The following is a 27,397-nucleotide window of genomic DNA, read 5'->3' on the forward strand; positions in this document are numbered from 1 at the left end:
ATGGAAAGGCCTGACCTGAATTAGCCAGGTTCACTGCCATTAAGGGACAAGGCCAAGGCAGGAATTTAGGCCTTCATACTATATATAAATGTTATGCTATCTTCCATTCTGTTTCACACACTTTGCTAACCCTCGTTTGAGTATTTCTGAATAAACAAACCACTTTTGATAATCTTTTTTTTAATTTTTTTTTATTTTATTTTATTTTATTTTTAAAGATTTTATTTATTTATTTGTCAGAGAGAGAGAGAGAGCAAGAGCGAGCACAGGCAGAGAGGCAGGCAGAGTCAGAGGGAGAAGCAGGCTCCCTGCGGAGCAAGGAGCCCAATGTGGGACTCGATCCCAGGACGCTGGGATCATGACCTGAGCCGAAGGCAGCTGCTTAACCAACTGAGCCACCCAGGCGTCCCAACAAACCACTTTTGAACCGATTGCTTTAAAAAGTTGTTTAACAACCAGTTGCTGAAGATACTTGCTTAAGGTCGGGAGTTGAAAAGGAGACTATTGTCTGTGAAGCAAGCAGAATCCTTAGTTTCAGTAAAATTTGTCTTCAGTTAGTTTTCAAATATAGTACTCTAATATATTTTTAAATTGAAGCTTTAAGAGATTTCTTTTGATTTGACAGTTAGTAAACATATGAGTAAACCAGTGGGGTGTTTGAATGTTTAGTTTGTCCTCAGCAAATGTATATTCCCTTACCTTTTGTATTTTAATATAAGCTGAAATAGACTTGTGAGTTTTATAATCAGCAATTAAATTTGTAGAAACATTATTAAATTGTAAAAAAAATTAGATAAATTATTTGGCTAGGACATTTAGCTGCAAGTTGTTTTCTTCCACAGAACCAGGTATAATATTAAATCAGGGATTAAAGAGTAAATTTAAATATTGATTTATTAATATTTATTAATATTATTTTTGTTAGAAGATATTTTTCAAATTAAGGCAATGAAATTATAATTTCACATATTTATCTTAATTATGAAGACTGATGTCTATGATTCCATATTTTAAAAATTCTTATTCTACCTTCAAATAATTACTATGGTTATTCTGATAAAAAAACAAAAGAGCTGTCTTTGTTTGTAGCTTTATAGGCCTCCTATTTCTTTCCATGCCCTAGTATTTGCTTCATATATATTTTTCTGTTTCCTGCATGTATGTGTTGCCACGTTCCAGACATTTTGGTAGGCACTATAAAACATTACCACCTAAGATGCCTTTATTAGAGAACTGTTCTCACTGGAATATTTACAGGTAAGAGTCCTAACAGTGAGTCCCAGTTATAAACTAATCCTGAATCCCTGGCCTACTAAAAATAACAAATTTAAATTCTAATAAAGCACTAACATTTCTTCTTGAAAATAATTATGCACAGAGAAACATTAAATTAAAGAAACCAAAAAATAACTTTAATTATAAAACTTATGAATTCCAGAATATTTCTCTAAATGAAATCTAGTTACTCAAATATCAGAATTCTAGTTATCTTGTCATTTACTTGTTGTTTTACTTGTTGATTTTGATTATGATCGTTAATTTTATGTTATTTTATTTTTGGATAATTTTACTGTGTGAAGCTCAATTCTGCCTGCACATACCAAAACCAAGTCAGTGACTAGACAGGACTTCCCCCTTCATCATGAATGCTTTCACTCAAGAGTATTGAGATTTACTGATGAAATATTGGTTAGGTAAGACCATTTGGAAGTCATGCCTTCCACTTCCCTCGTCTGGTGTTGTGAACCAAAGTAGTGGAGTTGTAAATTTTTTCTCCTCCGATGTCCTTCATTTTGTTTTGGTGTGGCATCTGTTCTTGGTAACAAAGTTTTAGGCATTTTGTTTTAGTGCTTTCTGTATCCAGTTTTTTCATAAGTAGGTGTGATCTAGTCTCATTTTTTTCAGTCTGAGACCCTCTTAAAAAATTATGCAAACCAATTCAAGCATAATCTTTGTTTAGTTTCATTTCCTAAACAAAATTTTGCACTGCCATCCTGTCAGCTCTCTCACACCCTTATGAACTGAATCACAGTGATTCTGCATTTTATGTAAAGGGGACATTATTTTATGCTTTACTCTCTAACATGGTCTTCCTTTCTTTGTTTTCTTTGTCTTTCTCTTCTACCACTGGATGCAATGCACTGGCACTAGTGAACTGCAGCCCTCCCTTGACAGGGCTAGGAGTGCTAGTACCAACTGCTTGAGACCAGATACTAGTTTGCATTCACCAGAACGAGAAAGGTATAAAATAAAGACTTTCTTAATTTCCTATCATTTGTACTAGTGGTTCTTTTTTTTTTCAATCACTTCGTTTTGTTTCATGTGAGTCTCACAGGTTTATTCATTCATGTTCACTTTGCTAACTGTCTCCATCTCCCCCGCCCTTATTATACACGTGTAAGGAGAGATATGTGTATGTGGGTAAGCCCCAGGCTACACATACACATATTTCCATGAATGTTGTTGCAAATGGTGTGATGTAATTTGTAACTGCTTCTGGCTGCTGCTTTCCCCCTTCCGTTGCTGTTCAGTGGTTTCATTTACACAGGACTCAGGGAGCCTTCAGTATGCTGATAATGTAAGGTCCAGGGAGTTATCTGAAGGAAAGGATCACTTTCCTATTAGTTCTGATGATAAATAGTATTTATGGGTTTTACAGCAACTTACCACAAACTTAAAATAAAAATTCTGTTTACGTAGAGAACTTCCCTTGTGAATTTATATTCATTGTTTAGTCAGCTTACTCTTTGACAGACAAATAAGTTATACTTTGACAACAGAAAAAGGGTATGTTTATCTTAGATTTTCTGATGCCTTACAAAAATAAATGCACATTATTTAAACAAACACACAATTTTGCTTAACACTTTTAATTGACTGATTATTAAATAATTATGATTTTAATTCAAATGTATTCAAAGTTTTTGCATTACAATGTCTCCTAATTCTGAGGAGCTAGTGGAACTTTCTATCCCAGTAAATTTGGTTATAATTGAAAGCCTTAGATGTAATTGCTATTTCTTTTCAGTTAGAAGTCATGAACTGGAGATTTGTTTACTACCTCTTTACAAATCCTGAGGAAAAACGTTTAGCAGTGCTAATATGTAACCCTCCTCTTTAGGGGCTGCTTTAAACTTTTCTTTAACAATCTTTCTAGTTTGGATCATTTATTTATGGGATGTTTATCTCTGAACTTTAATAATAGGTACGGGTGGACACATCCATTTTTAACTGCATATGATTCTACTGAAGAAATTACTTTTTTATTTAGTTTTCTCTTGTATTTGTATATTTTGTAATAGAAAACAGTGGAATCGAACTTATGGTTTTTTTAAATATTTTTAAGAGAAATTTTAGTTGAAATGACTATAGGCCCTTCTAAAATCACAGTTGAAATTGTTTTATTTTTCTCTTTTGTTATATATTATCCACCCCAAGAAAAGAACTAAATACAAGAGTAGCAAGAAAAACCTTTTTATATTTTATACTTATTTTTATTTCCTTGTGTGTTTCTGTCTAGTATTAAAACAGAATAGTATTGCTCAAGTCAGTAGAATATTCTGACAAAACAATACCGTAACATTTTTGGTATCATTTTTAGAGCTGCTAATAGAAATATAATGCAAGCCACATGTATAATTTTTAATTTTCTGGTTGCCATATTAAAAAGATGAAGTTAATTTTAATACTTTAACCCAGTATATAGATGAAATATAATTTTGACATATAATCAGTTAAAAACTGTAGATCATTTTGCATTACGTTTTTGTATTTCTAATAGCCACTTGTGGCTCGTGGCTACTCTATTGGACAGCACAGGTTTATTCTTATGCTAAAACCTATGTAGTATGTGTTCCCTTGTTATACTAAAGCCATAGAGTTCACAAATATATGTGTTGGTTAGTTTCACCTCTCAGATAATATTCTTAAAATAGATCAGCCTGTAGACAATCTGGCCAGCCAGCGCTGTCATAGTGAAGTCTCAGTGAGTATATTTATCATGGAAGAAAAATATCATTGAAACCTATATTCACTCTATATGTTGAATAAAAAGTTGTTTTCTGTTAAACAAATGAAAGGGGATACAGGGGCAGAAATTCATGTTACCGATGATCTTTCATTTATAACAGTCAACCTTGTTGCCAAGAAGAAAATAAAACAAGTTTTCATCAAGAAAATTACACAAGTTGTAGATTCTTATTGGTTTGGAAGATAATGACCTCAAATGCTCTTTTGTGCACACTCTGAAGCAGAACATCACACTATTAGCAGTGGTGACTTTCCTGTCTTTGGAAAATGCACCCAACATCTCCAGGCAGAATGTGCAGAGAGTAGGGAGAAGGAGGCTTGGAGGCTCTTCCAGGTTACTTAATTTCTCTGATTGACCAGAGAGCTTCTTAAGTGGATGCCTAATTTATACATAGTAGATAAAATGTTAGAGAAAATTTTTTAAACATAATTTCATATTCTTAAGATGGCAACGTGTTTCCACAGCCTCATGAACTATGAAAGTTAAATAATTTGCTGATTCGGAACCATTTGATGAACATCTGTATGCTCTTTTACCAACTCATTTCCCTTCTCTGAAGTATCTTCACTAAGTTTTTAAAACCAATGACGTTTTGTGCCAATGCAAAGGATGAAATTGTCAAGGTGGACTCAATATCCAATACCATGGTTCACTAATGATTCAAAGATAGAGGAGCACCAGGCACAGATGACATTTTCTTTTCTTCAAGGAGTCACAAACCACCGGATCCATTTTTCCTCCCTTATTAGGGTGGTTTGGCCCAGGTTAGATCATGCACGAAGAAGCACTGTTTGCAAAGGAAGCCATTTCAGTTTTTGAGTGCCTTCATTATATATTCTGTTGATTACACAAATAACAAAAATAAGTATGGATTAGCCCATTGCTCCATCTAGCCATGTTTTATAAATCAAGAAATTTGGGGTTTATTTGCAATGAAAGTTCTAGGAAGACTATTTCCTACTGAAGATGTCTAATAGAGGACTCTTCTTTATGTTTTCAGTAGCAAATACCACTGAATGTTTATGAGGAAGTCTGATCAAGGCTGATCCACTTTTCCTCCATCTTTATTCAGGGTCTGCTTTAGGTCATTCATTCCCGTACCCTCCCACCCTCCCCCCCGCCCCTGTTCCCGGTTTGGGAAAGAGTAAGTTACAGGCCGGCCATTCACCTTTTCTTTCCCAGGTTTTAAAAAAAATTATTACTTAAGTGTTCAGAAACATTTATTTTTAGATCCACTGGAGAGGAGTTATTTTTCTTGGATGTGTTTTCTTCTTCTTTGATCTTTCATAGAAATCATAGCCTTATTGAAGGTTCATGAAAGGGTAGTCTACTCATCGCCTCCAGTTTTTTACCTCCTCATAAATTCTGCAGTCTGACTCCTGTTCCTTACCACGGCTCCATCACTGTGCTAAACTTCCTGTCAACTTCACTGGCTCCCCAGTTGTCCAGCAGCGTCTTGTAACATTTTGCGTTAACCACCCTGTCATTTGAATCTCTCCTCTCCTCGGTACCATCTGCAAAGTTTCTTTCTTATGCCTGTTAGGACAGTTTCCTCTTGCTGACCTTTCTTCCTATCCCACCGCACAAAGAGAGGTGTTTTTCCCAGCTCCATCAATAGTTTTTCTTGGCCCCACCCATTCTACCCATGAAATTGTATTTCTATCAACAGTTTCCATTCTAATACATATTAAGACAATGCTCCACTGTAACTGACTGGCCAGAACTTTCTCTTGAACACTAGGTCTGAATTTCTAAATGATTGCCATTTGTGTACATCAGAATGTCTGATTTAAATTCATTATCCCCCCCTTACATCCTTTTATAGCAAAATACTTTGTTTTCCTAAATTTTGCTCTTATTGAGTGGCTTTGACATATAAGCAGGCACATTTTCTGAAACATTTTTCCTGCTTTTTTGAGAATTCTCTTCTGAGAAATTCCCAAACAGATCCCTTCCCTTGATTATATTGAATTATATTAAAGCCCTTCCCTTGTCACTCTTGCCCCATTAATTATTTCATAAACTTTATTTATAGTTTTTATTACTTTTTGTTTCAAGTTTTCTTCATTAAAATTAAAATACCATCTTCCCTTTGTTGTCTGCTTTTAACTCATTCTTCAAAAGTGCAGGTCAGATAACTATAGCTTTTATATTAAACCTTTTTATATTACCTGCTCCCCCATACCTTTGGCCAGTTAAAATTATTCACTTTTCTGGGCCCACAAAATATTATATATTTCTGTTAAAATATTATATTTTATTTAGTAGTGTGGGTTTTTTTTTTCTGCTATATTTTATCCCTGGAGGAGAGGGATCGTATCTTATTTATCCTTGCCCTTTCTTGTGATAACATTACTATTTCTTTAGTAAATGTTCAATTTGGAGATTTGGGGTCTTTAAAAAATACCCCCTATTTCCTGTTTTCAAATTTGGGTCTACTTGTGAGCTAGACCCAGAACTAGAAGGTAGGAGATCTAATTATCACCATAAATACAGGGGACAAGTTTAGAAGCTATGACTTTAAGTCTACAGGCTTGTTAATAATTCATCCCAGAATCAGTCAGATTCACTGAACCACAAGACAGGTTCAGTCCCAGGCCTCACATCTTAGAGCTATTTTGTAAGTTTATGTCCTGTAGCGTTTGCTGTTTGCAGGTAGCTTGATTTGGAAGGAGTAATCCAGAAAGGACTAAGTCACCTGTGCCTACTCATTCAACAAAGTCGCCGATCTTATAAGCCAGTCCTCCTGGGGCACCAGGGTGGCTCAGTTGGTTGAGCCTCTGCCTTCGGCTCAGGTCATGATCTCCTGGGATCAACCCCAGTTCAGGCTCCCTGCTCAGTGGGGAACCTGCTTCTCCCCTGCCTCTGCCTCTCACCTTGCATGTGTGCAGTCTCTTTCTCAAATAAATAAGTAAAAGCTTTAAAAAAAAGATAAACATTTTTAGAATAAGCCAGTTCTCCTTTCCTGGGGTAGAGGATAGAAAGAGACCAGGAGCATTGCTTGAATGAATTTCCTTCTGTATGGAAACACAAGGACTAAGGGGAAAGGAGGTATTTACCTAAAACTTAACAACTGTAAATTGAATTAAAATAAACTTTGTCTCAGAGTAGAAGTATCTATATTAATTTTACTTTAAAACAATTATTGGAGCTTTTTTTACTTATTATTTTCTTTGTTTCAAGTTTTTAGTTAAATTCCAGTTAGTTAACATATACCGTAGTATTAGTTTCAGGAGTAGAATTTAGTGATTTACCACTTAAATATAACACCCAGTGCTCATCACAAATGCCCTCTTTAATGCCCATTACCCATTTTTTAAGGACTAAAATGAATAGTGGGATTAGACAATAAACATACATACTGTATAATGAGTTGTCTCATTTGTTCAGATTTGGCTTGTAATACAGTAGTTCACAAGTTTCTTACTTGTGCTATTTATGGAGTGAATGGTTTAAATTTCCATATAATTTCTCTTTTAGAAAATTGAACTGCTTAGCTATGTTCTGCCAAGATATATGCACCATTGAAAGGTGTACATATGCAAGTGTAAATATTAATTGCACACTCACACACATGGATGTTTTACAGTGTATCAGTGCTGGGGGTGGAAATACATGGCATAAGAACCATTTAATTGCTTATCAAGACCTGTCAGTTCTAATTCCTTTGTATCTCATCAATGGGCCCCCTCACCACTGTTAATCTCTTAGTTAAGGTTCTTATTATCTCTTATTTGTGATAATTTATTATCTACTTGGACATTCACAAATATATATTGATTACTTTTTTTGTAACTGTCAAAATTAAAAACAAAAACAAATAGTCTAGTGCCTTATGCAAGGAGCTCATAGCCTGTTAATTCAACCCTTCAACCATCAGAGTGACATTTCTTCTGCTGCTGTGATCACAGGGAAAGGGATGAGCTCTGAGCAAATAGAGGGTTTTAATTAATGAATATGGGATACCTGATACTGAAATACTAATACTGTGACTAACCAGTAATTTCTAGGTAGGCTATATTGGGAAGAGAAATCAAGAAGGAGCTGATTCAACTTCATGATTATTAACTCCAACATAGCCTGCCATGCTACCTTCCAAGATGAAAATGGAAGCTGAACCATGTGTTTTTGGCTCAAGAATAAGGGTATAAAAAGTCCACTGTTGGCCTTTTCTTCTGTATCATAGGAGAGAAAGATATTGCACATAATTTAAAAGCATATAAGATGTACTAATATATTTGAAACTCACAAATATGTTATAGTCAAACTTATGTAATATCTAGTCTTTGGACAAAAATTGAGTGTAAATTGATCTTGCTCCCGTATTAAATATATGAGGGAAAAGCAAATGGATTTCTTATATTGGTACCATATATCAGCATATTTAGAAGGACTTTGAGTATACAGATAATACATGTATTATGCTACATATTTCATCAAAAATTACTTTTTAATAGCTTGCGTTCACAGTTGCCTGTTTCCAAATGTACACCTTTCCCTCTTGTAGCTTTCACTGCATGTTCCATAACTACAGCATTTCCTTTACTTTTTTGTTTAAACACAAGGACTGGAATTTTGCCTCAAGAAGCAAGGTTATTCATGATCTTGTCAAGCTAATGTGACTTACTACTTCACCAAAAAAACCCACGTTAACTGTATTTTTGTATTTTCACATACTGTAAACACTCCCAACTCTGTCAGTTTTAACACAACTAAGCACAACATAATGTAAGGGATATTGTAGTTGTGGTTGTTCTCAGTTATTTTAGAAATATTTTTCTTTATTGTCTCTGCAGAACAAAAGCCAATAAAGTGAAATACATTTTAGAGCAATCAGATTGGACTGACCAACCATTTCAATAATCTAAAATTATTGAGTAATTTAAATTAATGCAAAGTATTTTTAATTTCACAAACATGTAACACTTAGAAGAGTACATGTCACACAGTTTGCTCCCCAAATTCTGCTATTGATACCTTTATCTGCTTCATAATTTCCTTAAATCCCTACTTGAATCATGGCAAGTTTGTCTTTCTAAGGGTGACTGATGAAGCACAGACAGACTTGAGGGGGCTTTCAGAATCAAGTACCTGCCGATCTCAGGTAGCCTAGTCACATGTTGACAGCCCTTTGCTGCTTTTGTCCAAATAATAAATCCAGTCATCTAGGTGAAATGGCAAAGAAGATGGCAAAGATGTTAGGACTAGTCTGGATAATTATAACTCTTGCAGCCATATGAGTGCTTAGAGACAATCAGTTATCCCTTGTTGCATACAAGGAAGCCAATATCCAGAGAAATCATCCTATTCAAAGTGTTCATATCTAATATATAAAAATTCCCAAATCTGGCCTGTTCAGTCCCTTATTGCCTCTTCTGAATTTTCAACTAGGTGTTTATAATTTGTGGTTGTACACAGACAGAATCTCAAGGTAGTTTAATAAAAGAATGAAGATTCAAACTTTCATTTTGCTGTTGATCACAAAAAAGGTATTATTGTAAACATAGAAATAGAAAACTGTGTTTCTGCTTTATAATAAATCCATACACCTTATCTTTGCTGCTTTATCCAATAATTCCAATGCCTAGTACCAAAAAAGCATTGGTAACTTATTAAACCTATTTTTTCAAATATAAGCCAAGTTTCTAAGGGTGCATCTTTTTAACTTAAAGTCATATATTGTGTAGTGTGTGTGTGTGTACACACACACAAGCACATTTCAAAAGAACAAAATTACACACAACAGATCTCAAACATCTTCCCAAATTATTTTTCTATTTTTTCTATTCACTTATAGGGTGAAAAGATTAATTTTCTTACAATATTATAATCTATCTGCCCAAGGCTTATCAAAATCAAAAGTAAATTATGGAGCAAAAAATCGACACTTTGCCTTTTTGGGGTGCTTTTCCAGTCCTAATGTTCCATATATTCTTTTATTTTAGGAGTTACTAAATGTCCTGTTTTTTCCTGTCTTGTTCATTGGGCAAACAGGGGTAGATGGTCCCCCTCCCTAGATAGGAGACGACCTCCTAGCCCCAGGATTCAAATCCAGCATGCGTCTCCGGAGAATGACAGGTACTAGCCAACTCCTCCTCACAGACAAGTGGCTTCAACAGGTTGATAGGCCACCAAGTGAAGGATAACCAAGAGAAGTGTTGGTCATTATATGCTTCCTCTCAGGAGCCAGAACCAGATATGTTGTGATTCCATCACTAAATGCATCCCACCTCTAATAAAGCACCTCAGCGTGTTACTAAAATGAGGATGGCATGCAGATGGCGTAGTTTAAACACAAGAAAGTCAGATCCAGTGGAAGAGTTCTGTTTTAAATGAGCATTTGTTTCAGTGTTTTGATTTTCTAGATACATATTTAAATATGGTTTTTGTTTAAACATGAATAAATAAAAATTTTCAGGTGTTTTAAATATATTAAAATCTGTCATGGAAGCCTTTTCTTTGCTATATTGGTTGATGGTTTAATCTCAGTTGTCTTAGGTTTGGGGGAACATTAAAAATGTCTGATTGGAAGTAAAATAACTGGTTCTTATATATTGTATGTATATGGTGTTTTTAAATCAAATATTGTCGAAGGCTAGTGTCAATCTACAAGGTAGGTCTTTAAAAGTAGCATCAGTCCTTTGAACGTGCCTCATGCTTTTAATGTCAGAAATGCTGTGTTATCCTTCTCACAGGTGTAGCTAACCCTGTTCTCCTATTTTACTTGCTTCTTACATATAGTCATTGGCTTTAAATATCTTTTTCTGACTGGTCACAAAAAGTTATTGGATGTTTGGGGTGCTTCTTCTCTAGTCGAAGCAGAAATTCAGTCAGCATATTGGTATATTGATTGAAGTGAAGCGTATTTGGTAGCTCAGAAACAGAACAACTAGTAAAGCATTTACAAAAGGTTCCTTTTGTTCATTTCCAGTATGTGTGGATATAGATAGCAGAATAATTGCAATCTTAGTTAAGAGTGATGTAATTTTTTTTTCTGTTATCTGTAAATTATCAAGATAACTTCAGGATTTCAATTTGGAAGAAAAACTAAGCCTTGTCACTCAAAGAAAATTAAGTCATTTTACCATTTTGGAAAAGACTACAAACTGGTAGCTTATAAAGACTTTAAGAGTATTTTAATCATGTTTTAATCTTTAAAAAGTTTACATTTTAAGATGACTTCGTATTTGAAATTTAAAACTAATTTCTTTTGGTTCCTAGGACAGAATTTCATAGAGTAGAACAGTTAGCAAATCTCCAATCTAAAAATTATTCTAAATTTAAAGTATTTTCAAATAAAAATATAAAGCAATCATATAAATTAAACAAAACTTACATCCACATTGCTACTCATTCATTCAACAAATATTTATTGTGGTCTGCAGTGTGCACTCTTACTATGGCTAGAGACACAGAAGTGTTTAAGAAAATCAAGGTTCTGGCCTGGCCATCAAGGACTTAGAACTTCCTTTTATAAAACACAGTTCTAGAAAGCCTTTGATTTTATTCCAGACAAATGAGTCAGTAAATTTCATCTCATGTAATGCTATTTGAGTACAAGACAATTAAATATAACAGTATTTATAATGAATATAGATGTAAGTCTGTTGGGCCACAAATTAAGCAAAATGGAAGTCCAAATAATAGTTTCACAGTTTTTATATACATGAGATGGAAATTAATTGTCATTTAATGACATATGAATTAATTATGTTATTTGATTTCATAGATTGTATACATAACTTTATGAGTAAATTTTAGGAGCAGAAAGGATCATTTTATTTTTTTTTAAAGATTTTATTTATTTATTTGACAGAGAGAGATCACAAGTAGGCAGAGAGGCAGGCAGAGAGAGAGAGAGAGGAGGAAACAGGCTCCCTGATGAGCAGAGAGTCCGATGTGGGACTCGATCCCAGGACCCTGAGATCATGACCTGAGCCGAAGGCAGCGGCTTAACCCACTGAGCCACCCAGGCGCCCAGAAAGGATCATTTTAGATAAGATCACCAAGGAAGTTTTGCTAATACATAATTCTGAATATACATTTTATTTTTTATTATGACTTATTTGCATATAAGATCTATGTTCAACCAAAAAGCATATATTTTAAATGGCTTGATACTATGATTTATTACTATAGAGAACAGAAAGTTATTTACAATAAACTTTTACTAAAATATAGAAATAATATGTGCCCATAAATATGACAGAAAAATAGCTAAATCAACAGATGCTATATTTGTAGATAACCATGTCAGCCACTAGGCAAAACTTAACACTTGCATTTTACCTCTTATCAGCGTTATTTACTTTTTCAGAAGTTTCTGCCAATTTCCGAAAGAAGGGAAGATAACATCAGATTTGGAGACACTGAAAGCTCATGATGATTTGGGAATCATTTGACTTTTGCCCTAGATCACTGACAACTAGGAAAATATTCTAAAATCAGTGACAGTTTATATAATCAGCCTTTGGATGTCTTAAATCAAGGTCCTATTTGATTATTTTGAAAATAAGCAAAAAATTTTGCTTAAGACAGTTCTCTAGTTAAGTTGGAAAGCATTTAGTTGCCCCCTTATTTCTTACAGCATAAATATACTTGAGGTTATGTCTGCACACCCACGACTTTTAACACACACACACGACTTTTACATACCATTTTTTCACAATTTAATTTCAGTTTTAAACAATCTTGATGTCATCTCAATTTGTGTAATAGATTTATTTGGAATTAACATGGAAGCAGGTTTTTCTTGATCTAGGAAGATTTCCTAGAATTTATAGAATATTTAAAACAAACAATGATGAGGAAAAAATACATAAATTTAGAATCCCAGGGGATGATTCTGACTATAAAATTGTAGGGAAAGTTTCCCTGCAGTTTTATTACTAAAAATGTGAAGATGGTTTAAAATATAATCATTCCAATAACAAAATACCTCTTTGTAAATGGCATTGTTTTAACATGTAAAAAGTAACTTATGAACCTGAGTATACATAATTCTGTTTGTGAATTTAGTAAGATTTTCATCTTCTTGTGGCTTCAGATTAATCAATATTTTTGTATTCAAGTTAGAAAAGAATGTATTTTAATACATCCCTGAAGCATCAAGGTTCTGAGTTTAGTGCTCACAGTTGAATCAATCATTCTTAAATGTGAAAGGCTAGTATAAGTAATCATAATTGTTACTATCTACTTCTACTTTAAAATATTCTTGGCATAAATGCTTTTTCAGGAAAATGCAATATATTCTTATTTGATAATTTTTGAGATGTATTTTAACACTTCATTAGCTTGAAGTTGCAAACTCCGTCTGATTGAGAATATCTTTGCATCGTTATACATGACATCTTTAGGGTGTGTGACTTAAATAAATACTAAAAATATTTGATGAAATAACCCTGTTTTCAAGGACTTTAAATTGTTGGCAACAAATAAATTATTGCCACAAGTAAAACATCCCACTGTATTAAAGATTAATTCCTGAGTCACTAAAGTAGGTCCTATTTTTTTTTTGTAAATAATCACATTTGTATAGTTTTCCACACTTGTAACTTAGTAGCAGCTAATTGCGTATTAGAATCTCTGACCAAAAGTGTCAGATGGATTCCTTTGATTCAAACTGAATGAATATTCTTTCTACATTAAAAATATATCTGGAATAAAGAGGTCACCTACTTTTTTACTTCCAGAGTTCATGGCAATTGCCAGAGTGATGCAGAGTTAATGTAGAACCATTTACAAATTCAGTATCTACTTACCATTTTTATTTGCTTGATAACATCTTTTGTTATCTGTGCTTTTCAAAAATATTCTTTATTTGAATGAGTGAAATATACTCATCCACTAAAATACTTAAGCCTGTTTAATAGCTCTTGTCATATACATAAATATCGATACTGTACAAAAAGGGTGCACACATCCTAATCATATGCAGCCATCTTCACTGCATATGGACATTTCTTACTTAGGTAGATTCTATTCAGATATAAAGTTTTCTTACTAAGCTTATGAAGAGACAAGATGATAGACGTTTGCATTCCACAATCAGCCATCTAGGTAGTTAGCCAGCATATATACAGATATTTTCTTATGATATCTGTGCTAATTCTAATTAAATTAAAATGCTGTGGGTGTAAAAACAAAACAAAACAAACAAACGTAATTTCATTTTATTATGAAATAATCTTAAATAAGGGTGTGGCTCAGTTGGTTAAGTTTATGACTCTTGATCTCAGTTCAGGGGTTCAGGTTGGATCTCGGGGTCGTGAAATGGAGCCCTGTGTGGGGTGCCCCACCCAGCACCCAGTGTGCTTAAGACTCTTTCCCTTTCTTGGTCCCTTTCCCCCACAACGCTCTCTCTCAAAAAAAAAAAAAATCTTTAAAATAAAGTAGTCTTAAGTAATACTACTATTTTATTAACATATTGATTTTAGACTTAGTAGAATTTTAATACCTTCAGAAAAGCTGTATTTATCAATGTCTTCAGGGAATTGCTATAATTGAATTTAGTTACTGAAGAGGAAAGGAAAGTAGCACAGAAATAGGTTTTAACAATTACCTCTCTTCATTAGTACGTTTTATGTCTTAGCATTTAAATTAATAGAACAATAATTAAAAATGGATTTTTGAAAAAATTAGATTTAATTAAGAACACTCCCACTTCTCTGATTATTACTTACTCTTGCTTTGATTTAATAATAAAATAATTGTTATACCTCCATTTGAATGTAGCTTTATAACTTTTAAAGAATTCTATTTGTGCCCTGTGAACTAAGGATCATAAAGCTAAAACCATATAATGATTAAGTTGTGAAGAGAAAAGAAAGCTTAGTATTTCTGATTCATGCATGTCTAGACCAAAGAAACATTCTTTATGAATAATAAAATGATAAAAATTTTTAATAGAACAAAACATGTTAAAACCCAAAATAAGTAAGACATAATGGAAATGCTATAACCCTGTTTTATTCACTTCTCTCCAGGGGTCCCTCCAGTAAAGTCAAATCATTCAAGTCACTGGATGGCAGAATGGGCAGAGAACCAAAGTATATGAGGACGTGATGGTGGTGTCCTCACCAAATAATTAAGGCCACTACTACCTTGGATAAGCCACTTAAACCTTATGGGACTCTGTTTCCTCATCTGTAAATTTAGGTAGTTGTAGGTGGCTTAGCTGAATACTAGTGTCCCTTTAAGAATAAAATTGTGTCTATGCTGCCTTGTTGCAACATGATAAGCATATAAGGGGCCAATAATAATGACTGACACTTCATGATGTATAAGTCAATAACTAAATGCCATTTTTTGTTTATGATATTTTGTATTTTACTGAAGCCCAGAAAACAATGAAAAGTTCTATTTCTAAATTTACTTAATTTGATGTAAAGTGAACTTTATAACTATAGTTATTTTTTTACTTACTGTAATTTTTTTAACTCTCAAATTACAGGATAATACTCAAAATAATTACTTTTTTAACCATGCATTTAATAAATACTTACGAGCAGCAACCATGTGCTAGGTATTGATGTTACAGTGCTAACTCAAGACAGATGCCATTCCTGATCACAAGGAACTTAGAAAGAGTAATGTAAGGTAGAATATAGCTCATTTCACTATGATTCATTTTATGATCATATGATCAGTAGTTTTAATAGTGTAGTAGTATGTAAATATAAGTTGTTTGTTCTAATCATTCCTATTTCACATATCACAAACCTCTATTCTAAGAAATAGCTAAAGACAGCTATTCTAAGAAATAGGTATCTTTAAAAAATATAAGCTATAACTTAGGATTTGGAGTGGAAAAGACGTTAGAATTTTCTATTCTGTATTCTTGCTTTACACTGAATTATTACAATTAAGTGTAACTCAATTTGAAGATTTTAAGTGGTTAAAAAGAATTATGAAGACCTATCCTTCATAGAAATCTTTAGGTAAGTAAATGTAAGTTTCTATAGCATTTGGAGAGGTAAAAAAAAAAAAAGGTCATTCTTAACAAGAGGGTTAAAAATAGAAATAAAATAATAATAAATAAATGAATAAAAATTTAGATGTATGAACCTCTCATGAGTTATTGTCATCTGATTACAGAATATTGACTGAGCTTGGCACTGCTATAGACAAAAGTCTTTACCTTTAAGAAACAGATATGTGTTGGGGAGGGTATGTGCTTTGGTGAGTGCTGTGAAGTGTGTAAACCTGGTGATTCACAGACCTGTATCCCTGGGGATAAAAATATATGTTTATAAAAATAAATAAATAAATAAATAAAAGAAATCTAAAAAGGAAAAAAAAACCAATAATTTTTCCTGGTGCCTAAAAGAAAAAAAAAAAGAAAAGAAACAGATATGTGTTATTATCCGTTTAAATAATACTTTCATAGCACTACCACTTGCTAGTTCTGAGTAATTAAAATTCCCAAACTACTACAAACCCTTGTTCTCTGTAATGTCACAACTGTAACACAAGTACTGAGCGATATTGATGTAGAATTGGCAAGTCTGTGAGAGGTCAGTATTATCTCCACTTCACAGGTCAGAACAAAAAATGCAAAACCGAGGCACAGAGTGGTTAAATATCTTGACTAAAATCACCTCGCTAGACAGAAACAGTAGTTAAACCCAGACGGGCTGAATCCACAGTCCATGCTTTGAACTACGGGGCTCCGGCGTCTTCTCTGCCGTGGATGCCTGTGTTCACTGCTGTTGAGATTGTGGAGTCTTCTTTCACCTCATGGTTTCATATGTAATGACTTTGTGAATTAGAGGAAGTTATTTAATCTCTCTAAGCCTCAATATTTTTATTTTTCAACGGGATAAGAAAAAAAAGAAGTCCCCACCTCACAAGACTGGTGAGATTATAGATGAGTTAGTGCAGGTAAAGCCGTCATGTAAGCACCCAGCAAGTTCTCCGTTAAGTGTTAGCTGTCCTTGGTATTGGCATTGTCGTGGTTGTCATTGCCCTCGTTATGGATTATTGGGATAATCAGTCTAGCATGTGAGTGTTTTATATTGTAAGGATGAGAAGAGGAGGGAGAGTTGAAAGTTTTACAGAAGTCAAGTCTCAATCGAATCTAGAAAGAGTAATAGTAGGGATAGAAACAAAGACACGCAAGTTCTACAAGATGTCCATAAGCCTATTTGTTGTACAGTAGTAGAAAGTTTGTACGAGAATCTCTAAGACTCTACATGTCTCTCTTCCTCCCCCGCCCCCACTCTTCCCCTCTCCCTCCCCCACCATCACCAAACTTGTCATCTGACTTCTCCCTCTCAGAACTTCCCTTTCCAGTTTCCTTACTTTGCTCAAACATACCAGGCACACATCTGCCTTAGGGCCTGTGCACTTGCTGTTTCATTTTCCTGAGATACGTTTTCCATGAGAGATACAGGTGGCTAACCCCCTTCTCACCGTATGTCACCTATTCAGGGAACCCTTCCCTGATCACCCTGCTGAAGATGGCACTCTGCATCTGCCCCCAAACTGTACCCTCACACACATTTCTGATCCTCCTGGCTCTGGTATTCTTTTTGTTGTTGCTAGTATTTGCCACCTTTGATTATACTATATAATTTAAGTAAGAAATAAATCTGGGATAAGCCCTCAAGATGTTGAGGGCTTTTTGTTGTTGCTGTGTATTATTTTTCTCCTACAGATAAAATCAATTGCTTAAAGGCAGAAAGCTTTTTTTTTCCCCTACAGACATATACCAAGCACTTAGAACAATCTAGCTTCTGTACATGTTCAGCAAATATTTATTGAATGAATAAATGGGTGAGAACCTTTATGACAAGGAGTTTCATGAATTGACCTAAAACTCTGCTCTCATTCCGCTGAATATGAGAAAAGAAACATTTGTCCTCTCAGTCCTTGGGCACTCTTGTGGTCCAGTAATGTGAACATTAGCTTGTCACTTCCTCTGCTCTACAGGATGGAAACAAAACAAAACCACCAGCACAGGCCTCTGGTGGGGTTCAACTTTACCTTGACATGTTTAAGATAATGTCTGAAGAGCTTTAAAAGTGTCATTAAAAAAGCATCAGTTTCCCATAATGGTATTTTTTTATTAATTATTTTTATTAACATATAATGTATTATTAGCCCCAGGGGTACAGGCCTGTGAATCATCAGGCTTATACACTTCACAGCACTCACCATAGCACATACCCTCCCCGATGTCCAGAACCAACCAACCTCTCCATACCCCCCTCCCCCTAGCAACCCTTAGTTTGTTTTATGAGATTAAGAGTCTCTTATGGTTGTCTCCCTCCCCATAATGGTATTTTTAAATTTTGAGCTAAAAAAAAAAAAAAAAAAAAAAAATTTTTGAGCTCAGATGCCTACCGGGCCTCCAGCAGCTTCTCCTGCTATCTATATGCCTGTGTTCTGTGTGCTTTAGGAACTGGCTTTCCTTCCCAGCAACCACCTCCCATCGATTTCAGGCATGTGCCATGCACTTCTCCAGTCTTCTACACACTACAGTGCCCCTTCCTCATCACAAGATAACAAAGTAAACAAGAATATCAGAGATATTCCTTTAATATGACATATAATCTCTTAGTGCTTTCCAAGGCCTATCCCCATATTTCATAGTTTCTTCCCTTCTTGAGGAAGGGTGCAGCCCCAAGGACATATATCAGACCCAACTTCCTCCCTTCTCTCTGCTGAGAGTACATGACAGAAACAGGTTAGGAGCTAGACATATCTACATTCTTATCCCAGGTCTACTTCTTACTGGGTGGGCTTGTCCTGAGCCTGTTTCCTTATCTTTGAAATAAAGATGATACCTGAAAGGATTGTCATGAAGGTTAATAAGTCAGTACCTGACCTCGAGATATCCTTCCATATATCCTTTTTTCCAATAATTCAAGGACAGTGGTAAGCAAGAGATGTTTCTCTCCTCTGCGTCAATACTTTTTTTTTTATCAGTTGTGAGATGAAAGTGAGACGTCGTGGAAACAGAAAGCCTGAAGACACACAGCTGAAGCCCTGAATTAGAAAGGCAACACAGGATGGACCCAGTTTGGGCAATAGCAAAAGATACGGGGAGAGAGGAGCAGCCCCAGAAGTCTGTACACCCGTTGGATTTCATACTTTGACGTGTATTTCTAGTGGGGAGAGCAGGGCTTGGCATATATGAGACACTGATTATCTGGCATTAGTAGGGAATGACAGTTGTCTCTTTGTCGTTGGAAGGAAGTGAAATCAGGAAAGAAAAATAAGCATAAATTGTAAAGAATCAACTATTGAGAGAAAAATATAAATTATCAAGATTAAAATGCATGTTACTTTCGATGTTTCTCTGGGACTTTTTAGTAATAGTTTTAGTTTCTTGACCATAATATTTTATATTTATTTCAAATACATAGTAGGCGAGACACATTTTAGGTCAAATAGTATATATGAGCTGCTGCTTAGGGAGGTAAGCTCTCTATAGAAACATTTCTTTGGGAAAATGCATTTCAAGTTCCAAATGTTATATATATATATCTCTGTCTGGGACATGGAGTAAATTGAGACCTTGATTCTTTGATTGGTGATATGTAATCAGCTTTTTAAAATGCTATATGGTTTCAAAAGCATGTTTATAATAACAGGATATAATTTTAATACTTGATTTAAAATGATTACGTGAAGCATATTTCATTGTGGTATTTTTCTTCTCATATTTTGTGGGAGAAGAATAACAAACAACAAATTCTTGCAGCACCCTGTTTCAACTCATAAGCGCAGAGGACACGTCCCCTTTGTAGTGTTTCAGCACCCAAACCATTGCTGTCATCACATCTGTCCTCGCTCCATTTCTCCCCTGGACTTGTTTATTCATTAGGAGAGGCAAAGTTGCTCAGTGGGGGTCCATACTAAATCATTCCTGCAGACAAACCTTTTTAAACTAAGGGAATCCCCGCTTCTTGGGTCTCCTGTTGGGCAACTTGTGTCTCCCACCAGTTCCAGTTCAGATTTTTATTTATTATTTTTTGTTTTTATTTTTAAAAGCACTGACTGACAAAACCATCTAAATAAGATAGTTGTCATTTTTCATGTCTATTGTTTTTATCATTGTATGAAACTACTGTAGCTGTATTCATCATATATTTTGTATTTCTTTAACATTTCATTCCACAGGCACTCCAGAAAGTCTGAAAGATCTAGCATCCAAAAACAGACTAGGAAAGGCACTGCCTCTGATGCAGAAAGGTAGGCTTGGTGTTGTGCTGTGTGGCCATCTTCTCTTTCAACCGATAAATTCAGGGTGCCTTAAACTCTCATTTTACATGATCAGTTTTTAAACATAGCCTGTGATGTTTAAAGACATTCATGTAAATAGATCTCCCATATGGGAATAGCCTCAAAAAACAAGAGGAGGGTAATCTGAAGGTGGCCCTTAAATCTTAGGGTTTAAGAAAAATCTCAGATATGTCTCTTAGTCATCACGCTGATTACTAAAGAGGACCATATCTGTGCTCATTACTGTTTACATATTAGGACATTAATATTTTGTTTCTGAGATTTTCTGAGATTCTTAAATGTTAATGAATATAATACTTGGAATATGCAAATATTTTGAGTGTCTCTTATTTATCTGAATGATGTCATCCTTTAAATCTCTTTTCTGCAAGTACATCTAAGATTCTACTTGTATATGAAAGATATTTGTAGAGTTAATATAAAAATTAAAGGAATTACTGACCTTTCTTTGTAATTCATCTAACTTTATAATTTTTTTTTTTTTACTTTTTTTTGGTGTAAGATACTAATACATTATTTTACATAATTGTAAAAAAACACCTAATGTCCCATTAACACATTATTCATTCATCCAAAAAAGCACTGAGAACATGCAGGGGGACACAGATGTAAATGAAAGAATGGACTGAAGTCTTATAGCTATTACTATAAAGGTATGCACAAGATATAGTGAAAACACAGGAAAAAGAGTATAGTGCAGAAAGGAGATATCTCATAAAAGGTGTAACCTGAGCGAAATCCAGATATATGAAAGTAGATGTGAAGAAAATATTCCATGAGAAAGAAAAAAAAACAAATGAGAAAACACCGAGGCTTAAACTTTACTCTTGGTTTGGGGGATCCATATTTTGAGAGGGCGAGTTCTTCCAGGAGATGGGAGAGAGCGTTGAAAATAAAGCTGGAGAAATCCGTTAGATGTTATGTCACACGTGACCTTGTGGACTGTTTAACAGAATTTCAGCTTCTGCTTTATACCTCCATGAGCCATTGATGGCCTTGAGAGGCTAGTGACTGGCTTTGAGTTCCAAAATTATAGATCACTGTAACAACATTTTGTAGGGTGGATTGGAAGCTCCAAGGGCAGATACAAGTCACCACTAGGCTGTCGCAGTAGACTTAATTGAAATAAACTCTGAACAATTCAGTTAGTCATTTAAAAGATGTGTGCAAAGCGATGTGCTAAGTTCAAGGAATAAAACAGGGAACAGCAAAAGAGGGAATCTTCCCAGGAGATACTACTTCTGAGTTGAGATCAGAAAAATGAGTAGCTATGGGACGCCTGGGTGGCTCAGTTGGTTGGACGACTGCCTTCGGCTCAGGTCATGATCCTGGAGTCCCGGGATCGAGTCCCGCATCGGACTCCCAGCTCCATGGGGAGTCTGCTTCTCTCTCTGACCTTCTCCTCGTTCATGCTCTCTCTCACTGTCTCTCTCTCAAGTAAATAAATAAAATCTTTAAAAAAAAAAAAAAGAAAAGAAAAATGAGTAGCTATTAGTTACGTGAAAGAGTGTGGATAAAGAGAGGATGGAGCTTACTCTTAGCTACTATCTATGGAGATATTGACAGTTTAGGGACTCTAATTTACAATAGAACAAGGATTTAGAGAATTCAGAGAGTGTTCAGTAGAAATTCAGTTTTACAAAGGAGCTATGCTTTGAGAAAGGGAATGAAGAACAAAGTTCTAGCACTTTAGATAGATGATTGATAGATAGATAGCCTGTAATGAAACAGTATTATGTTCCTTTTACATATTCTTTAATGCCAACTCAGTTAACTGCACTTTCTTTACTAGAATTATAAATGACTTGAGTTGCTTAGACAAGTTTTTAAGCTTCAACCATACACTGCCCGTCTGCCTCAGAGACAGACAGAATTTCAATTACTTCGACATGATTGAAATTTTTCCTCCAAGTCTTATTCTTTTTGTTCCATTCAGGCTTTAATTCATTTAACAGTTACTAGTTGAGTGACTACCATATGCAGTTTTATTTAGGATATATCAATGAACAAGTCTTTTTGACAATTGGATACTGTTTTATAAAATGCTAGATGATTCTAGAATCAACTAATGGTGCTTAACTACAAATGAGTAATATTTGGGTGTTTCCTCTACAACATTGAAACTATCTGTAGATAAACACAAATCCTCCATCCCTGCAAAAAGTGTAGCAAGAATTTGATTGCTTCCCAGTCAGGTATTTGCTGCTTAAGGACCATACTCATATTACTCTCACTTTATTTCCTTTGCTAACAGGTTTTAATATAGACAATGCAAACCTTTTAAGTGTGTAGATTTGTTTGATTATAATTAAATCTCTCCATTGATTTGTAATATAGTGTAAATGATATGCCTGGTTTTTAAGTGAGTTGTTGAATAACTAGTTACAAAAGAATTGGCCTGGATTTTCTAGGTTTGTGCCACTCTTAATACTTTAGAAGATACCATGAGTTGATATCTAACTACAGGTGAATTGAGGTTACAGTGTGAATGCTTTGGACATTGATTCAAGGTCTTTGGGAAGTTAACAACATACTCAAAGGATTCATATTACACAGTCACCCCTTGGCTTCTGGCAAAATTTACTATTTAACGGTCATCATTTTGAAGGCCCTTTCTTGGCCTTAACAAATTTGGCCTTATGGGGAATAGTGCTGTAAGAAAATATTTTGACAAATATGGTGACTAGTTATAGGCAGAAGATAAGCAGAACTCGTATCTGACTTTTGTGCCTAGCATTTAAAGCAGTGCTTTACATGTCTCAGGAGCTCTGTAGTAAAAGTCTGACTCTTCACTCTCATACGAATTCAGCTATATGACCTGCTTGGTAGCAGGTCATTTCCCCTTTCTACTCTAGTGACTTTTCTTGTTGTGGAACCTGTACTCTGCAACCTATCCAGGGGATGTTTTGTCAGGACTAGTATTTGGGATTAGGCAGTTCTAAGAAGGAAAGCTTCCCAACATATATGCATTTTATGTTGTGCTGGTGCTATTGGAAGGAGAATGTGTAGGCCCTTAATGGCCATTACAGAAGGAACCATTTTGAACAGTTAACCTTAAATACCACGTGCATGTCCATCCTTTAACAAGCCATAAAAAAAGAATTATATTTTTAAGCTGCATTAGGAGACACTAACTATTGCAACAATAGGAATGCCTGAATTAACAACTTCAGATTTTGGTAAGAAATGTGTTTTACTTAAGTTCAAGTCAAAACACTAGTCTTGGGTGAAGAGAGTAGGCATAGACTGGACTCAGTGAATACTTAGATACACATTTGGAGATGGTGAACTAGCTTCAGATATACTTGGGTTTTCATTAGAATTTTGCTCTAGAAGTCTTATATTTTGTTTTTAAAAATTTTGGGCTATTTACAGGTCTATAAAATGGAATAAGTATTCATTAAATACCATTTCCCATATCTTTTATTCCTACAGACTTTCAGGAGACAAATCTGTTAACTCTTGTCAGACAATTTGACATTTGAATATATATTTAGATTTTGTTTACAATATAAACAATATATCCAAAGATTTGCCATTTTTCATCTTGTGATATAGAAAGAGAGCCTATCTCAACAGGTAGCACAGGAAGCAAGTGTTGGCACTCAGTAGATCTGTGTGGGTCCTTTTACCACACCTTAGCTCTTTGTCTTTGTACAAGTCACTCTATGATCCTCAGTTTTTCTGTCTAAAAAATAGGAATAATTATATTTCTCAGAGTTGTTATAAGAATATCAAGAAAGAACATACATGTATGTGTGCACGTACACACAGACATTCAGTGCCTGGCTCCATATTAATGCTCTGTAGAGAATAGTTGTGACTGTCATTTTATCTATCTCCCATGCACTCCCTGTTCCATTCTCTAATATGGTGGCTCCCCATCTCTTCCATTCTTGCAACCTTAACGTTCTTAACCCATCCCATTCCACTGAAACATCAAGGCTCAACAGCCTGGATTCCCAACATTTCACTCCTGTACCTCAGAATTTCTTGGTTGATTCGCCTTTCCTCTAGTCTGAAATGAACTGTATTGGTTCCATTATCTCTCACCTCCAAAACCTTGCTCTTCTCAATGTTTTGCATTTTCACTCTCCTCAGTTTTCCTTCCTGGAATTCTGACGTACTGCCACCCTCCTCTCTTCCTCAGACAGAGTGGTTTCTGATGCTGCCCCTTCGGTCTGTGCTTTTGTATTTGTTACAGTTCAGCTGGCAGCAGGGACTGTTGTCATTGTGGGACTTTTAGTTCATGTCAAAGAAAGAAACAGATCTGGTGCTAAATGATGCACCTTAAGCACTGTGCAAGGTGTCCTCAGACCCTGCCCACCTACCTGTGACTTTGGAGATGGGAACACTAAGTCACAGAGTCTCAGGCTGTATAATACTCACCTGTTATAGAAATAATAATATGTGAGTATTGGCTTTCTCACCTAGAAAGCCATTTATTTGTCTCCAGAATTGCTTTTTATATCTTTACCATTCAGTTTGGTGCCATATAAGGTCCGCCTAATTTATTTATATTTCAAGTCACATTTAAGTAGTCCTTTTAGTTCTTATGAAGAAATGAAGTAAGATTTTAGTGAAATTGAAATGCAATTTCTCAGTACCAGGATGAAAACCGTATTCACTTTTTAGACCAACTTAGAAAGTGTATTTCAAACAAGGATGGCTTGAAGTTTATTTTCATGGTAATAGCTTGTGAAGAGTAATAGATAAAAACTCTTTCTTTACAAAGGAAAGGACTTGATCATGCAGTGCTTTCCATATAAATTAATGCTGTAGGGTTGAGTTATGTGAAAAGTCAATTGAGAATGAATGAACAGTCTTAATATGTATTGTTAGTTCTTTTTTCTTTTAATTTATAAATTGAGACAACAGTCCAGGTTTCAGTATTTGCATTAGGGCCTAATAAAGCATTAATCCATAGGTCAAGAAGATAAAAATGCAGCTTTATTACAGTTCTAAGTTGTATATTTTTCCCATTTTATTGTGCTGAAATAGAGGAGATACCCTGAATTAAAATAATTATAGCTGTGAAAATCATTTTATTTAAAAGAAAAATTGTCGGGACGCCTGGGTGGCTCAGTTGGTTAAGCAGCTGCCTTCGGCTCAGGTCATGATCCCAGCGTCCTGGGATCGAGTCCCACATCGGGCTCCTTGCTCCTCAGGGAGCCTGCTTCTCCCTCTGACTCTGCCTTCCACTCTGTCTGCCTATGCTCATTCTCGCTCGCTGTCTCTCTGACAAATAAATAAATAAAATCTTAAAAAAAAAAAATAAAAATAAAAAAAAATAAAAAAATAAAAGAAAAATTGTCAATATAAATACAAGTTGAATAAAATACTCAATAATTAAAGTACTTCTGGTGACCAATATGTTATTTTTTACTCTCACACTTCAAATCACTTGATAAGTGGATTTATAGCATTGTTTTAAAAAGGATGAGGTATTATCCCTTTGCTTCTACCACTGTAAAAAATAATCCATATTGGGTATTTTAAACATCCATCTTATTTAAAATACATACTGGAAATGATTTTTTTAAAAGGCAAAAACATGTATCTGTTTTAAACAAGATACTTATCAGTTTTTAATTCTTAATCCTTAGTTCATAAATTGGCTTCATAAAAATTTTGAACCCTATATTAAGGTACTGTTAATATATGGACAAATATCTTTTCAGACTTTTTTTAATCTTAGAAGATATGTTATTATCCATACATCAGCCATTTGTATTTAGTCAGTTCAATAAGGAAACATATTCCATCTTATTGCATCATTTTAATTTGTTGGTCTGCTTAAATTAACCTCGAAGACATCTTCCTTTTGCAGCCTACTTGGAATAAACTTCCTATTGCAGATTAAAATTATGAGCATTGTAAAAGTATACACAGAGTCCTACAGTGCATTATTTCTTCTTGAAGGCAAGTGCTTGAAGTATCACTGTATTCGTTATTCTAATCATATTTATTCATTCACTCAAGGTATCTGTATTGAGTTCTTGCTCTCTGTGTGGCTGTATTCTAGGCACTAGAGATGCAGCTCAGTAAAAACCAAGAGACAGAAGTCTCTTCCCTTGTACAACTTAACAAGAGGTTTGTTACATTGGAGGAATCTGGATTAGTCCTCTAAAAACCACATGGCATGTATTTGCAATAACTTGTCAGTTTCCTTTGAATTCCATTTCAGTGATTGCATGATGGTGGGTTTCTTCTGGTTTTTAAAGTTGCTGCCTTGTAAGAGTAACCAGGTTTTCTCCTTGGACAAATGTGTTGGTATCAAACTTAATGTGAACCTGCTGACTGAAGATCTTTTTTGGCCCTAATGTTTTAGGGTTCTCCCACCATGCCTTTCTAGAAGGGGATACGCAGCCCTAAGAGCGACTGATCAGCCAGTCCTTAGGGGAAAACATCCCGCTCGCTCAAGGTCGAGTGAGCACTCTAGTGTCAGAACACTGTGTTCTACCCACCACCTTGCCCCCGGAGGGTCGGCGCCACCTTCTCCACTTCTGACAAGGTCGCTATTCAGTGTCCAGCCCAGCATTCATGTTCTGCCTCCGGGTGTTGGTGTGGTGTTGTACTTTCCTGAGCACTTGATGCTTTCACTCATTATGACACCATAATTTTTAATCCTTTCTTTGTGGCACTTCAACCTCTCCCACATCCTCTATTACTTGCATCTATCTTCACTGTGCTGATAATAGTCTATAGTTCCTGCCAATTAGCTATCATTGAAAATTAAATTTGGCTGTTTTATGTCCTTCCATCTGTTTGTGGCATATTCATATATATCTATATCTATTTTAATGATGTAAAATTCTTTATGAGCAGTTGCCTGGAAAATTAAGTGTGTATTTGCTTTCAAAAGTCTAAGAGAAATTTCTTTACAAAAATCTTTTGTACGTGTTCAGTTAAATCTTAGTGTTTAAAAGTTTTTCAGTTTAAAAAATTGAATGCCAGCAGATGGAGGTCAGCTTATTCCTGTGCAGTAGTAATGTATCTGCACGCTTCTCAAATTTATATTTGTAGTTTTGATCCTTGCACCAGTATGTTTTATAGCCAAGGTTATTTGTTTAAGTACTGTCAATTTTTTCCAATTTAAAAATAAACAACAAGTGA

At 34.9% G+C, this 27,397-nt stretch overlaps 1 protein-coding gene across 49 annotated transcripts in view; it reads left to right on the top strand.

The window, feature by feature from the left end:
- Nucleotides 1–27,397, top strand: part of RIMS1 (regulating synaptic membrane exocytosis 1) — a 501,274-nt gene that overhangs the window by 357,159 nt on the left and 116,718 nt on the right. For 11 of the 49 annotated variants that reach the window (XM_059178421.1, XM_059178423.1, XM_059178429.1 and 8 more), the window contains one exon: nt 2,152–2,241. The exons of 8 other annotated variants lie outside the window; for them this stretch is intronic. In XM_059178421.1, the coding sequence (XP_059034404.1) occupies nt 2,152–2,241 (90 nt within the window). Of the gene's footprint in view, nt 1–2,151; nt 2,242–10,024; nt 10,109–20,158; nt 20,231–26,612; nt 26,796–27,397 lie in introns of all 49 variants that reach the window. 30 more of the 49 variants (XM_059178404.1, XM_059178408.1, XM_059178427.1 and 27 more) reach the window with 7 other exon arrangements.

The sequence above is a fragment of the Mustela lutreola genome, chromosome 6 (genome assembly GCF_030435805.1).
Source record: "Mustela lutreola isolate mMusLut2 chromosome 6, mMusLut2.pri, whole genome shotgun sequence".
NCBI lineage: Eukaryota > Metazoa > Chordata > Mammalia > Carnivora > Mustelidae > Mustela > Mustela lutreola.